The 24,705-nt window shown below is 39.9% G+C and overlaps 1 protein-coding gene and 1 pseudogene across 3 annotated transcripts in view; one reads left to right on the top strand and one right to left on the bottom strand.

Annotated features, from left to right (window-relative positions):
• The first annotated feature begins 12,670 nt into the window (after positions 1-12,670).
• The window catches only part of LOC111142803 (family with sequence similarity 69 member A), a 131,452-nt gene continuing 119,417 nt past the window's right edge, over positions 12,671-24,705 (top strand). For 2 of the 3 annotated variants that reach the window (XM_022496119.1, XM_022496120.1), the window contains exon 1: positions 12,744-12,797. In XM_022496119.1, the coding sequence (XP_022351827.1) occupies positions 12,744-12,797 (54 nt within the window). Of the gene's footprint in view, positions 12,798-24,705 lie in introns of all 3 variants that reach the window. The other variant, XM_022496118.1, reaches the window with a different exon arrangement.
• Positions 16,597-16,960, bottom strand: LOC111142806 (annotated as a pseudogene).

The raw sequence follows: 24,705 nt of genomic DNA, 5'->3' as shown, positions 1-24,705 counted from the left end.
TAATGAAAGTTACGTGTTTGTGGTCTCTCTCTCAAAATATCTTATAGTACTATACTTATCCTACCTCTTAGAATGTTGTGAGATGATGGAATGTCCATGTGATGAGATGAAGTGAGGTGAATGACAGAGGCCCTGTGATGTAGTGTTAGGCTATTGTTGACTTTCTGAGACTATGTCAGAAAAGGATTATCTGTTTCTGGACTATGGTTGACTGTGGGTAACTGAAACTGTGGGAAGTGAAACCACAAATGACGGGGGGCTGGTCCCCTAGCTTAAAAGAAGGAAATGAAATAGATTAACCCTTCTGTCAATGAAGATAAAAGATTCTGTTTCCCCAGTTGGCCTTGACAGGGAGTGGGTTCTGCAAGACTTGTACTTTATAAAGAGGAGGGAAATGTCACCAGACTTTCCTATCTGTAGAACTTGGCTAGCATTCTGTAAAGAGGGAGAATATAACATGGGACCAGCTGTCAATGCTTCTGTTTTAATAAGAAAACTACCTTTGAAACAAAATCAGACCCACACTGGGATGGAATAGGATGTCTCAGACACGAGTTCTAACTTGGTGTAGGATTATTAAGAAGCAAGCTCTACAGTCCTGCTGAGTCAATGGACAGGATCTATTTTCAGTGCTCAACTTGTCCTGAGATGCTGTAAATATCTTGCCAAGACTTGAATCAGTGCAGCACCTGTGAGAACCAATTAAGAATGCCACATCACCTAGGAAGAGAGCAACAGAGTGCTGTGAATTCTTATTTGGATAAAAGTGTCCGAAAGTGAAGAAAATTAGCCAGCTATCTAGTCATGCACGCAAATCTTGTGTTAACAAAAAGAAAAAAGGAGGACCTGCTCTGGTGGGCCCAATTCCATATTCCCTGAGCAACTCTATTTCCTTTTTCCTACTTCTCCGGACAGTACCAAGCTGGATACTGTTTGGCAGGAGAATCAAGGTTTCCTTATTGACTTCTTTGTCTAGATGGTTGGCTTTGTCATCCAGACCTCTTGCAGAGACTGTACTCTTACCTCCTGATCACCCTTTTGCTCACTGAGTTCCTAACTATCTTTGTGGCTTTGGCATTCCTGGTTTCTTAAAGCATTCTTTTGGGATTTCTGGTCAATTTGGTGTCCTTGCCTGATTTCTGGCACACTCTGAATTCTGCCTGTCTTTGGTTCGTGTGTACTGATTTTTCTATCCTTTGGTTTCTGTGTACTTCTCGACTTCTGTTTTTCCATGCCTGATCGCCCACCACCTAGCAGATATCCACCTCCAACTTCCCTTACCTGTTCGATTTTTTTAAACTTGTCTTTGCAAAGCATCACCATTGTTCACAATTCTAGGACTGACATTTTTAGAGTTTTAGGTGGAGCAATCAAGAGGAAATACCCTTTTGGAAAAAGGAAATGCAGGATTGGAGACTGGGATTACTAGTCTCCTTTAGATTTGAATCTCAGGAAGGCAATGATAGGGAACATAAAAGAGATCTGGATTCAAAAGAAAGATATTTATTGTTGGTAATATGGGCAATAAAATAATAATCATCTAAGAAGAATTTAAAATAAGAACCCTGAGAAATCATCGATTCTTAATAATATTCTATTTTTTATATCAAGAAAATGTTTGTTCCTTTGAACTAAATGTTTTTAGCTTATTACCAAATTTTGAATATGTGAATTTAGATATTTTTAAATGGGTAAATATCATTCATAAACATTAACAATAATGTATTTTAGGGTGCCAAATTTGAAACTAGTATTTAATTTCAAATCTAATTGAACTGTGCTATTTTCGTAGGGATATACAGGCTTGTTTTGAAAGTTTAATTTTAGGGCACCTGGGTGGCTCAGTCGGTTAAGCATCTGCCTGGGATCGAGTCCCACATGGGGCTCCCTACTTGATGGGGAGTCTGCTTCTTCCTCTACTCCTCCCCCCCTGCTTAGGCTCTCTCTCTCTCTTTCTCTCTCTCAAATAAATAAAATCTTAAAAAAAAATAAAGGGGGGCACCTGGGTGGCTCAGTGGGTTAAGCCTCTGCCTTCAGCTCAGGTCATGATCCCAGGGTCCTGGGATCCAGTCCTGAATTGGGCTCTCTGCTCAGCAGGGAGCCTGCTTCCTCCTCTCTCTCTGCCTGCCTCTCTGCCTACTTGTGATCTCTGTCAAGTAAATAAATAAAATCTTTAAAAATAAAAAATAAAAAAAAGGAACGACTCATTCTTCTTGTCCCATCGAAAATTATAAATTAATTATGTGACTCTAGAATTTTATAGTTGGAATTTTCCTTGGAATCAGAGAAATAAATTCAGTCATTTCTATATTTTCCAGAATAGTATAACCTTTGTTTTATTTTAAAGTGAACCAAGCAAAGCAGCAGAAATATGTAGAGACTCAGATACCCTGTGATATAATTCTGGGTGTGCACCTTCATAGTATGACCTTGGGCAAATTACCCAACTTCTCCTTACCTGAGAAAGATTTTTAACTGACTCCAGTCCCACAGTCTACGACCCAGGTCAACCAGACCCAGGTATATTGCTTTCACCATGATAATATCCTAGACTTTAGATCTCTTCATGTGTCCCAACTCTTATAATTAAACCTTTGCCTTACTCTCTATTCCACAATTAATCTTCCAGTTGCCTGTCCAGTACAGTTATACCTCTAGGTTTGGAGTCCTGCCCTTTACACAGGTCGTGGTTATAGAACCTGACAATCTTCCAGTTACCACCTCTAGTCTGCTGATCTGAATCCCAGAGAACTATCTCCCTCTGAGCTATTTGATTTTGTGTCAACTTGACTCTGTGTCAACTTGACTATGTGTTCGACTGCTGCCTTGGGCCGCCCACTGACAGCTGCTTTTATGAACTATGGCCTGATACCTTGAAATATTTTGAATACCTGTTAAAATGTCAGTATCCCCAAGTTCCAATCCTATTCCAGTGGGTATGCTCAAGATTGGTTCTCTTCCTTTCTCTGGTATTAGTGGGCCATAACCACCCTGCTCTCAAGATGCCAGATATACGATTTTACATGGTATTATCCTATAGCATCAAGAAATTGTGTCCATCAATAAACTGTGTTCATTATAATCTGTTTAATAAGACAGAGACATAGTTCAAAAAGATCTCCATTAGTGTAACAATGGTCACAATTTTTACAAGAGTTGGTAGTAGTACTAGTTGGTACTAAGGGACTAGTTTTGTTTTCTAAGAAAATTAATTTGTGGGGGTACCTGGGTGGCTCAGTTGGTTAAGTGGGCAGCTTTTGATTTCAGCTCAGGTCATGATATCAAGGTGTGGGATCAAGCCCCACTTTAGGCTCTGTACTCAGCAGGGAGGCTGTTTGATATTTTCTCTCTCCCTCTCCCTCTACTTCTGCCCCTCCCTCACTAAGATAAATAGATAAATCTTAAAGAAAAAGAAAATTAATTTGTGTGGAAAAGTTCATTCCCCCTAAAACTCAAAAATGGATTTTTACCTAAAGCTTTTGGGGAATATTTGTTGAAGATGTTGGTGCTCCATGAATTTGTTCAATAACAAATTTCACAGGAGTTTATAAATTTATCTATTTATCCAGTTATGCTTTTGAAGTGAAAAACTCCTATTATGGTTTTTTCTACCTAAAAGAAAAGCTATTTCATATGGTTTCCCAGTGCGGCACTTTAAGCATCTGTGTATATGTAGTACTTAGCCTGTTTGTGTTATTATGTTAAGAACTTTATAACATACAGTCTAATTAAATTGTCACATAGGTTTATTGACCTACTACTAAAGATGAAATTGAGGCATCAATATTTTAAGTAACTTGAGATCACACAGTGAGAAAGCAGCAGAACCAAACAGAATCTACCTGCCTTCAGATAGCTCCTAATCACTACATGGAAACAACGAACACTGAAAAAAATGAGAAAACACACACACACACAACTTGGAAAAAGATAAGGAATATGCTCCACAAGAAGTCTGAACACTATTATATCTTCGAATTGGTTGGTTCTGACTAGATTTTCCTGGGGGTAATCAGTGAGGAAACATCTGGGTCTCTTAAGATCTCTGCTGTCATCTGAGAAAATTGGATGTTTCCTGGATTTGGATGGATATTCCTCACTTGAGAGAACTGGGAAATATTTAGGGCTGGTCTTCAGAAGGAAGGACAACACTACAAATCTCCTTAATAAACAGGGTTCTGGCAGTGTGCTACCAGGTCACCTCTTGCTGCAGTCTCTACACAATTTTCCCCTTCTGTAGAGAGCATGGCATATCCTTATACACAAAATAGGGAAACCAGATTGTGGAATGCTATTTGAATATAATGACATTGACATTTATTTTATAGGAGACCCTGAGACTATAACAAGAGGCCGAAAATATTCTGTCTCAGGACAAGTTGATATCCCACTGAAGACCACAATGCACCATAACAAAATAAACCCTTCAATAAGTTCCATGGGACAATTTTTTTTTCCTTCCAGCAGCTGTTCAAAGAATAGTTGTTTTCATGATTAATCCAAAGGTGTTCTAAGAAATGCCATCATTGCAGGCAAGTGACAAGTTTTATATGATAATTTTTGACATGCTCGCTGTAGTCATCATGAATTCTCAATAGAAGTCTTTCAGTGCCACGTTTTCATTGGGGTATTTCAATTTCCAGAATTATAGTGTTATGCCTCGAGTCAGACAAATCCTAGCACCAAATTATTATAGGCTGTTCCTTTTCTTGAGGAACTATTCCAAAAATCCCACAATATTTCTTCAGGGAATGTACCAATAAGAAGAAATAGAATATAGACTGTCATTCATGATTCTGTTTCAGATTCTGAACGTTGCTTCTAAGTTAAAAACATCTTTAAAACCTATTCTGTTTTTGTACGTTTTGTCCTCCTGGCAGCCTCATTTATTCATTTATCCTTTCAGCAAATGTTTATGGATTACCTTCTATATGCCAGGTGCTGTGGTAGGTATTAAGGGCATAATAATGAATTAGAATTTGCTGTCAAATTGTAATCATTCCTTTAAATTAAATTAAATTAAATTAAATATTAAGAAACCAGACACACAAAATGCCTGCTCTACTTCCTATTAAATTTCTTGTGTTATATACTCCTAACATCATTTTATAATTTTTTGGACACAAGAGATTCATAATATTTGGTGGTGATATCAGCAGACAATTAGAGAATTATTGTATTTTCTTTCTTTCTTTCTTTTTAAAAGATTTTATTTATTTATTTGACAGAGAGAGATCAGAGAGTAGGCAGAGAGGCAGGCTGAGAGAGAGGGGGAAGCAGGGTCCCTGCAGAGCAGAGAGCCCGATGTAGGGCTTGATCCCAGGACCCTGAGATCATGACCTGAGCTGAAGGCAGAGGCTTAACCCACTGAGTCACCCAGGTGCCCCAGAATTATTGTATTTTTTAAAAATCAATATTCACTTTGCCTTCTCATAGAAAATAAATGAATGCCTTATCTCTCATTTTAGTTTTTTCCCTTCCTTCCTTCCTTCCTTCCTTCCATCCATCCTTCCTTCCTTCCCTTCTTCTTTCCTATTAAATTTTTTATTTTAATGCCCTGTCATTTTAGTCTTATATTCTCATGACTAAGTCACAACAGACTTCGTTTTTCCTGGGGTGTAAATTCAGTCACCACCTTGCCTTCCCATTCTAGTGGATGGTGGTACTGACTTAATACTCCAGGAAACTGTAAATAAATACTTTGTCTATTCTGTTCTCTGGGGAATTTCACATAAAACAGGGGTTCTTTTTTAATTGAATCACTAATTCAAAGCCTAATCTCCTCCCTTCTATTCTCTCCATTAGTCCCTTTCCTGCCCCCTATTTTAAAGCTTCAAAGAAACTTCTGATTGTGTCTCCTTTCCCAAATCACTCACAAGGAGGTTAACTCAGAGGTTACAAATTCAGATGCCTATAGGCAACAGCCTGGAAAGAGAAAAAAGTGCTGGGGGCTGAGGCAGAAACATTAGGGAGTGAGGGGGGACTATGGCAAACTTGAGCAGGGCCTAGAAAAGAGTTGTCTGTACTCAGCGCAACTCATTGTTGTTGGGTGAATGAAATGCTGAGTTAGCTGATCATCCAATTTTCACAAGAGTCAGAAATCTGCATCTTTATGTAAAATGTTCCTGTCTGTAAATGTTGAACCACAAACAAAACATGGCTGCCCAGGACTACCATTTGCATTCTTGGCTCTTATTGGTGTTGAATCCAAAAGAGTAAAAGCACAGTAGGTTTTGAAATGTCCTTGAAGAATATGAGTTGAATTTGTGACCCAACCCCACACTCAAGGGAAAAGGAAAAGAAAAAGGAAAAGGAAGAGTTCTTGTCAGGGGTGTGATTTGGTATTATTGGTCTAATTAGTACATTTTCATTAATCTAATCAGTATATTACTACAGTTTTTAAAAATGTAATAAAGCAATCCATCTTTTATGTAAGATAAGGGAAGATGAAATATATTTTCAACTTAAAATACATATTCAATTTTGTTTTTATTTATATAAGGGACACTGGCACTGGAAGAATACATTAAAAATTAATGAGTGATTATCTTTGTAGGGTAGGGATAAGGTAGAAAGCCATGAGTGTAGGAAGATGACTTCTCAATCTATACTTTTTATTTAGTTTTTCTTTTTGAAACAGATGAGAGTATTATATATTCAAAAATCAAATTTTTAAAATAAACATAAATGGCATTAACATACCAAATTATTTTTCATTGTAGAGAAGTATGACAGGTTGAAAAATAAATTAGAATGTGTAAAAATATACAACAGGACAAAATTCTATAAGGGAAATGGAATTATAAAAGTTAAAGAAGAAGAAAAAGGAATAATATTTCAATTAGGATAGCCAAAGAAAAATAATTTAATCTTTAAATGGTATCAAACTGCTATGGTATTTATAGTCCACTAACATACTTAAGACTTTCGTGGTTCTTATTTTTAAATGCTAATATTTACAATGTAATATTGAAATTGCTTCCTTTACTATTGTTTATTTTATGATAATAATTTTGGACACATATAAAAATGAGAAGGGGATAGATGTATTTTTCAAAGTTATTTTGAAAGCATATAAACAAAAAAGTTCAAAGATAATTGATCTTGATTTTCCTATACAGTTTAACTTTGAATTACATGGGGGCTAGGGGTGCCAACACCCCCACCATACAGTTGAAAATCGGTGCATAACGTTTGACTCTCCAAAAACTTGATAGCCTACTGTTGACTGAAAACCTTATCGGTTACATGAATAGTTGATTAACACTGAGCCACCCAGGCGCCCCTATATACTATATTCTTATAACAAGCTAGAGAAAAGAAACTGTTATTTAGAAAATCATAAGGAAGAAAAAATGCATTTACAATACTGTACTGTAAAAATCTGCATATAAGGGATCTGCAAAGTTCAAACCGATGTTGTTCAGAGGTCACTTCTACTTGAACTATTGGAGTTGCTACTTTGTCCAGGGAAGAACAAAGTTATGCTACATGATGACAAATTAGTACCTCTGGATGGTATCATATGGATTAGTTTGGGATTAGCTAGTTTTTACTTAGAAAAACAGAAAACTTTTAAGTTCCATATGAATGAGTGCCAGGTAAGCACGTGAATTTAGGTGTTTGTAATACAGGACCAGCATACAGGATCAAGAATTTGCAGAGCTAATGTAATGAGAGTGCAAAGGAGGGCTAAATCAAGAGGCAGAAAGTTTCCTACTCAAATTTGCTATTGGCCAACCTGCTTGGGTTCATCTTGGAATACATAAGAAGGATCTAAAACCAAAAGTACATTGGGGCGCCTGGGTGGCTCAATGGGTTTAAAGCCTCTGCTTTCAGCTCAGGTCATGATCTCAGGGTCCTGGGATCAAGCCCCACATTGGGCTCTCTGCTCAGCGGTGAGCCTGCTTCCTCCTCTCTCCCTCTCTGCCTGCCTCTCTGCCTACTTGCAATCTCTGTCTGTCAAATAAATAGAATCTTAAAAACAAAAAGTACAAGTCCAGTTGTATGAGGACTCATCAAACCCACCTATAGTGAAGCTCCTGGTGTGGACCCTGGGAGATTGCCCTGGCCCCGTTTCCCTCACAGGCTCCTAGAACATGTGATGACAAGGAAAACAACCCAAGTTTGAAATGAAAATTATCTAAACTAATTTTCCCCTTCCAATAAGAAAATACTAATTACATTTAAGCTTTGTTGATTCCAAATAAGAGCTGAGTAAGCATTTCTTCTCATTTGGTTGAACTTTTATCCTTGTTATTCCTCTGTGTTATATCCCTTACCAGGAAAAGTTCCAGACTTCCAGGTCACCCTTTATCTTCTACCTACTGGCCCACCTCAAGGCTCCTCATGTCACCTATTTTGAATCCTTTTCTGACCGCTCCCCAATTTCTGAGACTATTCCACTGTGTCCTCTGGAATTCATGGTCCATCACCAGCAAAATTCTCTGTATTCTCAATCTCTTCTCTGAGTATTTCCTTCACATTGCTCTAAAGCAAGCCTGGCTCACCCCCTGTAGATGGAATTGTCCCTGCAGGCTTTCCAGAGACCTCATACCACTGGATGTGGAGGTGGGATAGAAATCCTCCTTGCTGTTCATTGCTTCTTTCAGGCTGTTCTTCCTTTTCCCTTTCTAATTTCTCCCTTTGCCCAGTCTTTGCTTTGCTGTTTTTTAACTCATGTCCTCTGATGTCGTCACCTTACTCATTGTGGCAGTCACCTACTCACTCATGTATCACTCTGCCTTATTTTTCAAGGACTTTATCTTTCGGCTGCTTGCATCCTCTCTAGCACCTTTCCTAATTCTAAGTCTTGTTTTCAATATATACATAGATAATCCTTACTCTCTTCTTGACTCTCTTCCAAAGACACTGTATTCCGCACTCCTTAGGCACTTGCTGCCATTGTTGCATTCTACTCTAGACTTCATCACTTCTCCGTAATCTTGCTTTCATGTATCCCACTTTAATTACCATATTGCTCTATTCACTCTGCAAAAGTAGGATGGACTTCTCTACCTCAAATGTGGTTTGGATGTTGAGACTGATGATGCCACACACGTACCAAGAGAGTATGAAAAGTTGTACTGGGCCTGGATGGCTCAGTCAGTGGAGTGCATGGCTCTTGGTTTCAGGATTGTGAGCTTGAGCCCTATGTTGGGTATAAAGATTACTTAAAATTAAATCTTAAAAAAAATTTTTTTATTACTTATAAAAAGGTTTCTGTGGAGAACAGGGCAGGCTCCTAAACTGGTACAAATATGGTATAAAGGAATAAGGAAAGGAGACTGTCTTAGGGTTTTATGGGAGTAGGACCAGGGTGAAAGTTCCCTCAAGTGGGCTGGGTCTTGCTTAGTTTGTACTTTCCACCAGCACCAAAGGAGTCATCTTATCTGTTTTCCTGGATGTGGGATACTTGCAGAGATGAGGAGAGGTGGGGCTTGAAAGCTATCAGTGAATATTTAAAAAATGGAGTCAGACTCTTTATTATACATCTATTTTTTCAGCTCATTCCCTTTTATTCTCTGACTCCTACAGTCCCTCAAAAACTTGCAATGCGTTGATTCTACAACTTCTTCTCTGTCCTTAATCTCTTCATATTCATTCTTCCCTCATCCTAAACTCCATGGAGAATCATAATCATTCCCTTACTTACATTTTCAACTTCCTTGCTCTTCTTCCTTGGTAAAACCTGATTTAAAAGAATTCGAAACCTGTTCTGAGCCCGTGTCTGGTAGCCAATTATTACTGGATGAAAAAGGTACAATCACACTAATTTATCTCACTTTAATTCATGACCATGAACTCAAGTGGGCCCTTTATGGCACTCGGTAATCATACGATTTTTCCCTAGTCCATTCATCTTCCCATTCTCCTAGATAACTACTTCACACCTCTTCTTTCCTCAAGGCTCTGTTACTCTTCTGGACCTCTCTACTGATGACCTTACTTCCTTTGTCTCTGAGAAAACTGAAATGATCAGAAGAGAATTTCCAGATTCCCACCACCCCTCCTATCCGCCTGCTTCCCGGTTCCCATAGAAGAGCCTGTGCTCCTGTCTACAGAAGATCCTTCCACCTGTGTGCTTGATTCCAAACTCTTTCCCAAAGACACTGCCCCAGCAATTCTCTCTTCTTGATCCTGCATTAATTTTTCATCTTCCAGATCTTTTCCAGATCATTCTCCTCAAGAGCAAGTATTTCTCCCAATTTGTCAGTCTGCTGTTGACTCCACTTCCACCACAAGTTACTGCTCATTTTTGGGTTCCCCTTTGTAAAGAACTTCTCAAAAGAATTGTATTAGACATCCTAATTCCTTCCTCCCATTTTTTCTTAAACTCATATGGATCAAATTTTCTCCCACTGATCCAATAGCCTCCACCAATAGCCTCCATGGTACTAAATCCAAAAGTTAGTTCTCAGTCCTTACTCACATATAAGCATATAAGCATTCACTCCTCCTTGATATACTATCTTCACTCTGCTTCCAGGCACTTACTTCTCTTTTGGTTTTCCTCCTTCACCGGCTGTTCCTTCTCAGTCTCCTTTGCTAGCTTCATTCTTGGTTCTCTCCTATTTGCATTCACTCCTTTGGTGATCTTGTCCAGTCTCATGGCTGTAAATATCATCTAAATGTTAGTATCTCTCAAATATCACTAGCTTGAGCCATTGTCTTTAACCCCAGACTCAAAAATACAACTACCTACTCAAGACCTTCACCTGGATTTATTTTTTTTTAAGATTTTATTTATTTATTTGAGAGAGAATGAGAGAGTCAGAGAGAGCAGAAGAGGGGGGAGGGTCAGAGGGAGAAGCAGACTCCCCAGTGAGCAGGAAGCCCAATACAGGACACCATCCTGGGGTTTCAGAATCATGACCTGAGCCAAAGGCAGTTTTTAACCAACTGAGCCACCCAGGTGCCCTTCACTTGGATTTCTAATAGGTCTCAAATGCCAGATGTCCAAATTGAACCCCTAATCTTTCTCTTCAAACCTACACCACCTGTGGTTCCCCTCATCTCCACTGGTTTCCTTTTTTAATATCCCTTATCAGCTTTATTATTTATTTTTATTTATTTATTTATTTCATTTGTTGTATTCATTACTTATTGCCTGTTGCTCCCACTCCAAAAATGTAATATTCACAAGGGTTGACATTACTGTTTTGTTCAGATTTATAACCCAGTCAATTAGAACAATGTCCCGGTGCTCCATTAGTATTTATTGGATTAATGAATGAATGAATGAAACAGGTAGCAGCCATTCTCAGCAAACTCAAGAAATTACTGTTTTCTTAATCCAAACTGAAAGTCAATGAAAAATGGATTTATCTGCAAGCAATCACAAAGGGCCCGGTTTAAAATCTGTGCCTGTATGTGGGTTGGGGGAGGGGCAGGGGCAGGTGCGAAGTTTATTTTTTTCTTTTTTCTTTTTTTCCCCCAAGAAATGCAAAGCACCATTAGGAGGTTTAGTTAAAAACCACAGCGACTGAGTAAAGGTTTGCTTCCGGAGAAAACAGTGTTCAGAGCAACAGGCCAGGAAGAGTTCTAACTGGCTACCTAAAAAACTGCTGGCATCACGTGGAAGGTGCTATGTGGGGTTGAAAAAAAAAAAAAAAAAGCAAAAACGCGTCTTCCTTCATTACGAGTTTCTCGGATCAATAGCTGTTCTCCCACTAGGGTGGCTCTTTTTTCCCTTATTTGGACTTCACTGTCAAAAGAAAGACACCACACCCTTCACTATGTAGCCTTCCCTGAGTAACCATGCCACGTCCCAGGTCTCCTATCTTCAGGACTACATTTAATTCAGTACTATTTTTTTTTTTAAGTCAGGGTTTCTGGGTGGGGCCAGGAAAACTCTGAAGATGTTTGAAAACAATACAAACTTAAAGTCTGAATTAAAAAAAAAAAGTACATTATAAAAAAAAAAGTTTAAGGCCATTAAGAAGCGAAATGGCTTTGGGGGACACTCTCAGTTCAGCGGAGAGGAGACCTGTCCGCGTTCGCTCCGCCACAAGCGCAGAGCCCTAGTCCTCAGGGGCGGCGCGCGAAGGCTTTTCCGGCTGCGGCAGACGCCCCCTGCCCAGGCCGCACCCGCCGCTGCGCGCGAGGGAGAACGAGCCCGTTTCCACGCAAGGAGCCCCAAGCTTCCTTTAAATTTCCGTGCAGCCCGCCCAGACACGTCCTGACTGATGGAGCACAGTCCAAGGGGAAGGTCAGTCCGAACTGGAAGGGTAGCGGCGTTGGCTGGACGCGCGGCGCATGCAGCGCTGGGAGCCGGGAGCCAACAGCTGGTCCGCGAGGTCCGAAGGGTCGGCGCTCCAGCCCGCGCAGCACACACCCAGCTCGACCCGCCCCTCCCCGCGTGGAGCGTGCGACACCCGGCCTTCCGCGACGCCCTCTGCCTCCTCCGCACGCCTCGCCTTTAAGCGTGAGGCGCAGTTGGATTTGTGTCGGCCGAGGCAAGGCGCGACTCCCCTTTATGGCGGAGTCGGTAGCCGCGGCTCTGATAACCGCGGCAGCCGGGCGAGCAGAGCGGGAGGCCGAGCCTCGGGCAGCCAGCCGCCGCCACCGCAGCGGGGCCGGGGACGGGGTGGGGCGGAGCGCGGCGCTCGCCGCGGCGGGGGCGGAGGAGTGGGCGGGCCCGGGCGGGCTGGGGGCGGGGAGGAGGGGGAAGGCGGGGAGCCGGGTCGCCAGTGCTCGGGTCCGCCTCTGACTGCGGCGCGGCGGGGCGATGTGTGATTACCATGGCGAGGAGTCTCTGTCCGGGGGCCTGGCTAAGGAAACCCTATTACCTCCAGGTAGGCCGGCGGCGAGCCCGCTGGGCGCCCTCCCCCGCGGTGCGGGACTCGCCTGCCTTCTTCCTCCCTCCCTAGGTCGGCGCCCGCCCGAAACCCGCTGCCCCCTGCTGTCCGGTACCTGGCGGCGCGCCCTCCCCGGCCGCCCGGGAGCCGCAGACCCTACGGCGGCGCTGCCCGCGCCCCCCATGGCTGCCCCGGCACCTCTTGCGCTCGGGCCGCCCGGCTCCAGGGCCCGTGTCTCCCCGCCCGGGCTCGCCCTGGCGCCCCTAGCATCCCGAGAGCCCCGAGACGTGACCCGGGTGCGACCCTACGCCCCTAGTAGTTGAGGCTCGGCAGCTTGGGCTCGGGACGTGCGCTGGCTGCTCCCTGGTCTGGCGCTCTCCTCCTCCTCCCCCTCCCCCGTGGGCCCGGCAGGTCGGCTTTTCACGACTCTGTGTCTTGGGTCGGTGGTAGGAGAGGTGGTGTGTCATTCCACCATATTTTAGAAAATTATGGCAATTTGTCATATCAGGGTTTCCCCAGATCCTCGAGAAGCGACGTGTGCCTAGTGCTGAGCCCCTCGGTTCGATCTTTCCATCACACTCGTGATTTAAACAGGAGGTAGGACTCGGAAGCCCGAAAGAGGCGAATGGGTGTTTGCTTTCCAGAAGGAAAGGGGACAGTGTCTGGTGCCGATCTCAAATACCCCAGAAATGCAAACGTAATTCTCAGTCATGTCATGTGTACTGTTCGCGTGTTAATCTTTCATGATTTCCCGTTCCACGCTCTGTGCCGCTGCCAGTCTATGTCTTCGAACCCTACTACTGCCTTCACGTACTGTTGGTCACCAGGGGGACCTAGTAGGCACCGTGAGTAGCTGAGCGCAAATCCATCACCCCAGTGGAAAAACAACTACAAATCAGTGCCTCGCGTGGGTCGGCAGTGTTGTCTGCCTTCAGAGGACAGTATTCCTTTTACCGCTTACATTAAAAAGCTTAAGGTATTGATGATTTGGGGATGGGAAGTCATGCTCAGTTGGCGCTTTTATAAATTATTTTAAAAGTTGAGGAGAAGCCATCAAGGGGCAAGTAAATCTTTCATTCTTGTTTGGAAATTGCGTATGTAAATCGTTACCCTGCGGTGAATGATGTACTGCAAATTGGAAGCATGATTTGACAACCCATGATATAGAGACTACAGGAGTAAAGCTGAACGAATGCCCTGAGTCCTTGTAGCAGCTCCAACAGTAGTAATTACGCTTGAGTACAGTAGAGTAACGCAGTGTAGAATTTAGCCCAGGCCAGATACCTCTTTGTAACCCTCTATGGGAACAACAACAACAAAAAAAAGGTCTTACCAGACTCTCTCCCCAAAATAAGTTTATTGGGATATTTAATTTTTTTTTTTTTTTTTTTTTTTTTTTTTTTTTTTTTTTTATTTTTTTTTTTTTTTTTTTTTTTTTTTTTTTTTTTTTTTTGCTAAAACTAGGTGTGTGTGTGTGTGTGTTATTTTTTTTTTTAAATTCTGCGGCAGACTTTTAGACTTTGATTAGTTTGTCTCTAAATGTTCTTCATAAATGTGGCTGTGACATCTTTTGGCACCGTAACTCAAGAGCTTTCAGATTGGCTGAATTAAGATTAGTTTTACAAACAGTTATATTTCCATTAATCACAAACCTTTGGCAGTTCTGCCTTTCTGAATGTGCACATCATTATCTATTACTAAATTAAGGTAAACTTGGATTTTAACCATTTCAAAAGGATTTAGGAGCACAGTGATATTTTAGTAGGCTACCTCTATATAAAATAATGATTAAATAGAAACATTATTAATTCTAGTATTATATTTGAGATAAACTTGAAACTTGGGAACTGGTGTCTTAATGTCTTGGTATTAGTATTTATTCCCTTTATGAATTTTCTTGTTAGTTGTCCCTCATTATACTATTTCGATTTAACCAGTTTAAAAAAAATTATTTAAGTGTCACCTTTTTCTGTTCCCTGTTGTCTAAATGCCTCATCTTCTGGTTTTACAATTTCTCTACTACTAGGCACTTCAACCTTGAAATTGTTTTGGGCAAAGTGAAAACATTTCCAACTGAGATTGTCATACAGCTGCTCAAGTTTCTTAGCCACTGAAGATTGAATTAATATATACAGTACTCCCTTTCCTCTTTTATTGTTTTATTTTTCCTGAGACAAAAATCGTGTTCTTTTAGAAACAGCATGAGGCCTGAGAACAGAGCTGATCTTTGTTCATTTGTGCTTCTGTTTCATCTTGACCTTGAAAAAGTTTCCTAACTTTTTAGTTCCATATTTTCCATATCATAAAATGGAGATTATAGTTATTAACTGAGTACATCACATGAGCATAGTGAAGCCAAGCTAGATGAAGTTAAATCTGTTTTTGTGACATTTGTACTAACTTTAAATAGAAAAGCATGTGAATTTAAATGGTAAGTACATATAAGTAAATATGTTGAATTCCTTCATCCAAAGGTTTCTGGCTTTCCCCTCCATTTTATTTATTTTTTAAAAACATTTATTTATTTGACAGACAGAGATCACAAGTAGGCAGAGAGAGAGAGAGGGAGGAGGAAGCAGGCTCCCTGCTGAGCAGAGAGCCCAATGTGGGGCTTGATCCCAGGACCCTGGAATCATGACCTGAGCTGAAAGCAGAGGCTTTAACCCACTGAGCCACCCAGGTGTCCCAGTATTTATTGAGCATTTATTGATATTGACCCAGTTTCACAATGACTTATCATATTGACTAAATCATTGACTTAATATTTGTTGGAGGCCTGTCACATGCCAGAAACTTTGTGAGGTGGTAGCAATTCTACTACAGCTAAGCAGACATCTTTATGATCCTCATGGAGCTTAAAGTCTAGTTAGAGGCAAACATTAAATAATCTCAAAAATGTATAATGACAACAGTAGGTGCAATGAAGGAAAAGAGAAGAAGCAAAAGACTACCCGTGAGTAAGAGAACAGTCTCTTGCTCTTTTAAAACCTTTACTATAGAAATTTTTATGCATACATAAGGCAGAAAAGAATAATGATCTCTTACCTACCTATCACCTGCCCTCAACAATTATCAGTATTTTGTTTCATTTCTCTTCTTATTGTCCTCCTTGCAACTGAAGTGGGGTTTTTTTTGGATTATTTAAAAAAATTTTTTAATTCTAGTATAGTTAACATGCAGTGTTATATTAGTTTCAGGTGTACAATATAGTGATACAACAATTCTATACATTACTCAGTACTAATCAAGATAAGAGTACTCTTAATCCCTATCACCTATTTCATCCATCCCCCCACATGCCTCCCCTCTGGTAACCATCAGTTTGTTCTCTATAATTAAGAATCTGGTTTTGGATGATCTCTTTTTTTCCTTTGTTCACTTGTTTAATAAATTCCATATATGGAATTTGTTTTTCTCTGACCATCTTATTTCACTTAGCATTATACTCTCTAGCTCCATCCATGTTGTTGCAAATGGCAAGATGTCATTCCTTTTCATGGCATATATATATATATACACACACACACACACACACACACACACACACACAAACATATATATCTCCCACTTCTTTATCCACTCATCTATTGACAGACACTTGGGCTGCTTCCATAATTTAGCTATTGTAGATAATGTTGCAGTAAACATAAGGGTGTGCTAATCTTTTTGAATTTGTGTTTTCATATTCTTTGGATAAATTACCCAGGAATGAAATTAATAGGTGATAGGGTAATTCTTTTTTAAATTTTTTTATTTAATAAAGTTTTTTTCAAAATGTACAGTTGGTAGGATCTGTTCATGCATCTTCACCAGCAGCTGGAGTATCTCCACCCTTGGTATTTCTTGTGTAAATTACTTGAGCTCTGTGCTTTGAAACAAGTTTCATAAGTCTTTTACTAAGGAGCTCCTGGAGGGCTGCCCTGGCTAGGAACCTTGGATCTTCAGTCTCTCAGAGACGACAGCTGAGGTTATAAGCTTATAGCTGAGAACTTCCTTACAGAGTTTGTCATATCTTGCTTTGTCAAACAAGACCAGGTTATTGAGCTTGTGCTGAACTTTGCCTTTGGATCACTTCTTTTTGGTCTTAGCCCAGGTTTGTTCACTGGGTCTTTTTCTTTCTTGGTTGACTTTCTGGCATCTTTCTTGTCCTTGGGTGACATTGCAAAGCTCAGAGAACAGCAGCCACCCCTGCAGCCTCACTAAAAGACCAAATGCTATTTTTAATTTTTTGAGGAACCTCAATACTGATTTCCGCAGTGGCTGCACCAGTTTGCATCCTACCAACATTGCAAGTGATTTCCTTTTTCTCTACATCGTTACCAACACTTGTTGTTTCTTGAGTTTTCGATTTTAGCCATTCTGGCAGATGTGAGGTAATATCACATTGTGGTTTTGAGTTCCATGTCCCTGATGATGAGTGATGGTGAGCATCTTTCAATATGTCTGTTGGCCATCTGTCTGTCTTCTTTGGAGAAATGTCTGTTCATGTCTTTTGCCTATTTTTAAATTGGATTATTTGTTTTTTGGGTGTTGAGTTTTATAAGTTTTTTATGTATTTTGTATACTAACCTTTTATCAAATATGTCGTTTGCAAATACTCTCTCACATTCAGTAAGTTGCCTTTTAACTTTGTGGATTGTTTCCTTTTCTGTGCAGAAGTTTTTTATTTTGATATTGTCCCAAAAGTTTATTTTTGCTTCTGTTTCCCTTGCCTCGGGAGGCATATCCAGAAAAAGGTTGCTACAGCTGAAGTCAAAGAAATTACTGCCTGTGCTCTCTTCTGGGATTTTTATGGTTTTAGGTCTCACATTTAGGTCCTTAATCTATTTTAAATTTATTTTTGTGTACAGTGTAAGAAAGTGTTCCAGTTTCATTCTTTTGCATGTTGGAGTCTACTTTTCCCAGAACCATTTGTTGAAGAGGCTGTCTTTTTCCTGTTGCCTCCTTTGTTGAAGATTAATTGACCATATAATTGTGGTCAATTATTTCTGAGTTCTCTCTTCTGTTTCGTTGATTTATGTGTCTATTTTTGTGCCAGCACCATACTGTTTTGATTACTACAGCTTTGTAGTGTGTCTTGAAATCTGATATTGTGATACCTCCAGTTTTGTTTTTTTTTTTTTTTTTTTTTTAAGACTGTTTTGGCTATTTGGGGTTTTTGTGGCTTCATACAAATTTTAAGATTATTTGTTCTAGTTCTGTGAAAAATGTTGGTATTTTGTGAGGGTTTGCATTAAGTCTGTAAATGGCTTTGGGTAGTATGGACATTTTAATAATATTCTTCCAACCAGCTAAAGTATTTTGAAACAAATCTCACATATCACATCATTCCATCCAAATACCTTATTATGCATTTCTAACAGTTAAGGATATTTTTAGACATAAACACAATACAGTTATCATATGTAACAAATTTGATAACAGTTCCTTATTTTTCTCTGCCCTCCTTCTGGGTATGCATTACATTGAGAGGACTGATTGAATTTGCTATGGAGTGGGCTTCCTGTTATTCGAGAGGGTCTCTTGGCAAAAACAAAACAAAACAAAACAAAACAAAACAAAACAAAACAAAACAAAACAAAACACAAAAAACTACCCCCTCACCAGCTTGTTCTTGCTGGGGAAAGAGTTCTTCTATGGAAACTAATTCTCATTTTGTGTTTTGGGAGAATGTTTTAGAAAATAAATGTCTGGTTTAAGTAACATTTTTATGTAAATGTATTATTTTAGAATGAGGATGCATTAGTTAACAGGTGTAAAAGATCTTGCTTTGTTTGGGGGATAGGGGATGGAGCGAAGAGTAGGAGGAATTGGATTTCAAAGATGGGGGCGGGGAATGAAGGGCCCAGCAAGAAGAGAGGGAAGTTGCAGAGACCACCTTTATACAGCTGTAATTTTATTGTTTGTCTTCAACTGGGTAAGGTGAAAAAACAGGTATGTCCTGAAGTGTTTAGTCCTCAGGGCATACAAGTTCTTTTCCTCCTACAATTTACGGGGAAAAATTTTAATCAGTTGACTTCATTATAAAGGACTTTCAATCCTGGTGTTTTTATTGGTCCAGATAACACTGTGATAACTGATAATGCTTCTAGAAAACTATAGCATTATGCAATTAATGATATATTTTCATGTGTAATATGGATTAAATAGGCATTTGTGGGCTAATGTGGGGGCCTAATCACTGCTTAAAGCTTTGTTTATATAGCAGAAGAGATTCTATGGCTCATGAAGAACTGTGTGGTATGTCTACATAGTGGAATATTATTCAGCAAAAAAGGAGTAAAGGGGCACCTGGGTGGCTCAGTGGGTTAAAGCCTCTGCCTTCGGCTCAGGTCATGATCTCAGGGTCCAGGGATCTAGCCCAGCCCCGCATTAGGCTCTCTGCTTAGCAGGGAGCCTGCTTCCCTTCCTCTCTCTCTGCCTGCCTGTCTGCCTACTTGCGATCTCTGTCAAATGAATAAATAAAATCTTAAAAAAAAAAAAAAATTCTAGAGAGGAATGAAGAACTGATGTATACAATAACATGGATGAACCTTGAAAATAGTAAATATATGAAGGAAGCCAGCCATAAAATACCATATATTATATAGTTCCATTTATATGAAATGTCCAGAAAAGCCAAATCTATAAAGACAGAAAATGGGTTAGTTGTTGCCTAGGACTGGGAGGGTTGGGGAGAAATGGATATGAGGTTTATTTTGGGGGTAATGGGAATGTTCTAAAACTGAGACTATTGATGGTTGCACTCTATGAATATACTAAGAATCATCAAATTGCATACTTTAAATGAATAAAATGGGGGCGCCTGGGTGGCTCAGTGGGTTAAAACCTCTGCCTTTGGCTCAGGTCATGGTCCCAGTGTCCTGGGATCGAGCCCCACATCGGGCTCTCTGCTCAGCAGGGAACCTGCCTCCTCCTCTCTCTCTCTGCCTGCCTCTCTGTCTACTTGTGATCTCTATCTGTCAAATAAATAAATAAAAAAAAAGATCTTAAAAAAATAAATAAATAAATAAATAAATAAATGAATAAAATGTATGGTTTGTGAATCATCTCTCAATAAAGCTGTGGGGGAAAAAAAAACGGAAAGGAAATGAGTTTATCTCATTGATGTGGTCCTTTTCTCTGCCCCTTGTTGCAGATTCCACCAATGCCAGTTTTATGATGCAGGGAATACTTCTTCCAGAGAAGTGGAGCTGGTGTACTGTTTGTCTATGGGGCCTCTGTCAGCCAGGAAGGTCTGCGATCTGCAAACACTTAACTGAGCAAGAAGCGTCTCATGGCAAGGCATCATTCTCAGAGCGTACTAACTTGGAGTTCCATCCTTTCCAGCCAGTTTGTTGAAACTTTACCCAGAGATAGTACTTCCTGGCCTTGCTAACCATTGTGGCACACTGAATAGAGTCCTCTGTCAAAAATCGTAAACTGTGGGTCTATTAACCAGCTCAGACCATTGTCAGGCAGTGTTTTTTTTCCACACACCATTATGATGATACTACTTGTGGCCCGCTGGGTGTTGTGACCCAGAATGACACCTGTGTTGATCTGTTTTTAGCAGTGTGTTTTCTACAAATTAGGATCTGCTGTTTAGGGTTTGTTCAAGTCTGAGTGGGACTGATTACACAGCCCTATAATTCCTTGGCTTTAGTTTAGAATACCTTCTTCTTTCTCGCTATCATTAAGTCCTGGAAGAATGAAAGTGAAGACAATTTAGAGCAATTCTCTATATTTAGATTATACACATTTCCATTCTAGTCATTCTGTCTGCATGCCCTGTTGCATTGAAAAAGCTGCTGCAATTCTAATGGAATTTGAAGTTTGAGACATGTAGGTACTTCTAAAGGTTTTCAAGCCCTTTAGATTGCAAAAGTTTTATATTTCTTGAGGCATCTTCTTAAAAATGACTAACAGTTCCAATTATGTGTTCAGTAGACCTGTCCTGAAGGAATGGATGGATAGCATGTTCTTATCAGGGTGTGGGCACTTGTTTAACATTTCTGATACCAGGCTCTTTGGTTTTATTTGTACTGTTTCTCAAACATGACTGCTTTAGATGGTTTCGTTCTTTATGAATTTGTGTGGCTCTTTTGTGGGATTTAGTGCCAGATGGGGTTACTGATCTAGATTAACTGGTAGTAAGTGATGGTGTTGACAAATAAGGTACTAAGGTATTACGGCTTCTTGCCTGTTTTTAGCCTCCAGGATTATTTTAGATCTAAAGATAATTAGAGCAGGTAGTGGTTCCCTCTTCCCCCAAGTCTATAGGTGGTGTGGTTCTCATCATGTTTGTTAGACCTGCCTTTCAGAGCTTAATTTTTGCCTTTGCCTGAAACTAAATCTCTAAAACTATAATTAGCTTCCTGAGACTGATGAGTACATCGGGAGCATATGCATCCCATAATGTCTGAAATTCAAGCATAAAATTATAATGTAGCCATTGATATTACCATTAATTGCTTTTTACCTCTGTTAGGAACTCAAAGAAGTGATGAATTCTGAGACAGACTGCATCATCACCACACTTTTGGGTTGTAGCACACAGTAACAGTGCTGGTTTCTTTATTGTAATCTTTCCAATACCGCCCTGGTTTTCACTTTGATGTATTATAGAGTTGTTTTGTATTCTCTGGAGATGTTCTTTTCTTTTTCTTTTCTTTTCTTTTCTTTTCTTTTTTCTTTTCTTTTCTTTTCTTTTTTCCCTTTCCTTTTCTCTTTTCCTTTTCTTTCTTCTTTTTGCAGTTAGGTACATTTTAATATTTTCATTTCTTTTTTTTTTTTTTTTAAAGATTGATTGATTAAAGATAGAGTGAGCACACATGCAGTGGGGGGTAGGGGGACGGGCAGAGCAAGAGGGAGATAGGGTCCCAAGTCGACTCTGTGCTGAGTGTGGAGCCCAGCATGGGGCTGGATCTCCTGACCCTAAGATCAGAGTCAAAACCAAGAACTCAACCAACTACCACCCAGGGGCCCAATGTTTTAATTTCTAAAAGTTGCTTTGAAACAATAGCTGTACCATTCTGTTAAATACCATATTTTTATATCATTTGGTTGAAAGCTAAATGTCTCACATTTTAAAACATATTTCTAGACATTCAAATATTTTGCAAATAATTTTTTAAATTTTAATCTACAAAATATACGAATTTAGAAAAACTGAGATATTGTAATGTAAACATGTTCGGAAAAAAACTCCCAAAATATTAGTGGACGAATTTTTCTTTAGAAATAAGTAATTCTTTTGTGGGGGGAGTTGACTGAATATTTCATGAACTTAAATAATTATCTTCTTTAGATGTGATTCTGGTATTGTGGTTATTTTTTTTTTTCGTTTTTTTTTTTTTTAATTGTGACTCTAAACATACAACATAAAATTCATGATCTTACCATTTTTAAGTGTATGGTAGTTAGTGTTAATTATGCACATCGTTGGGGTGCCTAGGTGGCTCAGTTGGTTAAGCAACTGCCTTCAGCTCAGGTCATGGTCCCAGGGTTCTGGGATTGAGCCCTACATTTGGCTCTCCGCCCAGAGGTGAGTCTGCTTATCCCTGTCCTCCCCAAGTCTGCTTGTCCCTGTCCTTCTCCCTCATGCTGTCTGTTGTTCTGTCTCTCCTTCTCTTTCAAAGAAATAAAATTTATATATATATATATATATATATATATATATATATATATATATGCACATTGTTGGCAGCAGCTCTCTGGAACTTTTTCATTTTATAAAACTGAAACTCTGTATTTACTAAACAACACCTCCCCATTTTCCCCTCCCTGCCAGCTTGGTAACCACATTCTACTTCCTGTTTCTATGAGTCTGACTTCTTCAGATACCTCATATAAGTAGAATCATGCAGTATTTGTCTTTTTGTGACTTATTTCACTTAGTGTAATGCCCTCAAGATTCTTCCAACTTGTACCATATGACAAGATTTCCTTCTTTGTAAAGGCTGAATAATATTCTACTATATGTGTAGACCACACTTTCCTCATCCATTCCTCAGTCTATGGACATTAGGTTGCTTCCACCTCTTGGCTATTGTGACCGATGCTGCAGTGAACATGGGAATGCTAATATGTCTTTGAGATCCTGCTTGTAATTATTTTGGACATAGACCCAAAAGCAAGATTGCTAAATCATTGGGTAATTCTATTTTTAATTTTTTGAGGAAACTCCACACTGTCTTTTTATTGTGTCTGTACCCTTTACATTCCCACCAGCAGTGTGCAAGGACTCTCTCTCCTTGCCAGCACTTGTTCTTTTCGTTTTTTTTTTTTTGTTGTTGTTGTTGTTGTTGTTTTAATAGTAGCCATCCTAACAGGTATGAGGTGGTATCTCACTGTTGTGTTTGTTTTTTAAGAATTTATTTATTTGAGAGAGAGAGAGAACAAGAGGGAGAAGCAGATTCTCTCCTGAGCAGAGAACTGCATGCGGGGCTCGATTCCAGGCCTTGAGGTTAGGACCTGAGCTGAAGACAGGTGATTCACCAACTGAGCCCCCCAGGTGCCCCTCTCAGTCTGGTTTTGATTTGAATTTCCCTGACAATGAGTGATGTTGAACATCTTTTCATGTGCTTGTTGGCCATTTTCATGTCTTCTTTGGAAAAAGTTCCTTCTTGATTTGTTGTTTCAGATTGATGTTTTTTCAATAGGGTTATGGGTTAATATAAATTCAGTTCCCCTTTCTGTCCTAAGAACTGAGTGATCATGTTTGAGGATATTCTTGCAAGAGAGATTTATAACATGCTGATGACCTTCTGCATTAATTACTGCATCCATTTTAGAGATGCGTGGTATGAGAGTCACAGACTTACAGATCCTAGAGCTGGCACCACAAGTTTTACTGCTTACCCCCCAACTGCTTGAAAATTAGAGCTTCTTATTTATATTGAATTTAAAACCTTGATCAACATGCCAACCTCTGTACCATTGATTAGATCCAGCTTTTGAATAAAAAGGGGGGCGCCTGGGCGGCTCAGTGGGTTAAAGCCTCTGCTTTCGGCTCAGGTCATGATCCCGGCGTCCTGAGATCAAGCGCCGAGTTGGGCTCTCTGTTCATCGGGGAGCCTGCTTCCCTTCCTCTCTCTCTCTGCCTGCCTCTCTGCCTACTTGTGATCTCTGTCAAATAAATAAATAAAATCTTTAAAAAAAAAAGTGCTAAAGGACTTTTTTGAGATAATGGGGTAATTTGAAAATGGACTACACACTGGATGGTATTGTTGTATCACTGGTAAACTGTGTTATTTAAAAGAGTGTCCTTATTTTTAGATGGTATAAACTGAAATATTTAGGGTAAAAAAATACTGCAATGTCTATAATTTACTGAGGAAAATTGTTTATATATACATCATGTATAAAGAGCAGGATGTTCTTTTTTTTTTTTTTTCTTTATTTATTTGAGAGAGAGAGAAAGCATGAGAAGGGAAAGAGTCACAAGGAGAAGCAGACTCTCCACTGAGCAGGGAGCCTGACGTGGGACACGATCCCGGATCCTGGGACTCCAGGATCATGACCTGAGCCAAAGGCAGCCACTCAACCAACTGAGCCACCCAGGCACCCCAAGAGCAGGATGTTCTAACCTCAGCACTATTGACATTTTGGGCTGGATAATTATTTCTTGTGTGGGGCTCTGTTTTGTAGGATGTTTAGCAGCATCCGTGGCCTCTACCCACTAGATACCAGTAACACCCCCCAGTAGTGATGATCAAAATGTCTCCAGACTTTGCCAGATGTTCTCTGGGAGGCAAAATTGTTCCTAGTTGAGGATCACTGATAGAGAGAGGAAGAAAGCAGGAGAGGTAGAGATATTTATGTTATGTCTAGAGAGAGTGACAAAACAAGCAAATATAGGACAGTGTTAGCAATTGATGAATATAGGTATAAGGGTATTTTTTTAATACTATTCTTTTAAATT

The sequence above is a fragment of the Enhydra lutris genome, unplaced genomic scaffold (assembly GCF_002288905.1).
Source record: "Enhydra lutris kenyoni isolate GAN:26980312 unplaced genomic scaffold, ASM228890v2 scaffoldscaffold9, whole genome shotgun sequence".
NCBI classification, from domain to species: Eukaryota; Metazoa; Chordata; class Mammalia; order Carnivora; family Mustelidae; genus Enhydra; species Enhydra lutris.
Note: the sequence above shows the minus strand (reverse complement) of the source record. Positions and strands in the feature narration are given on the sequence as shown.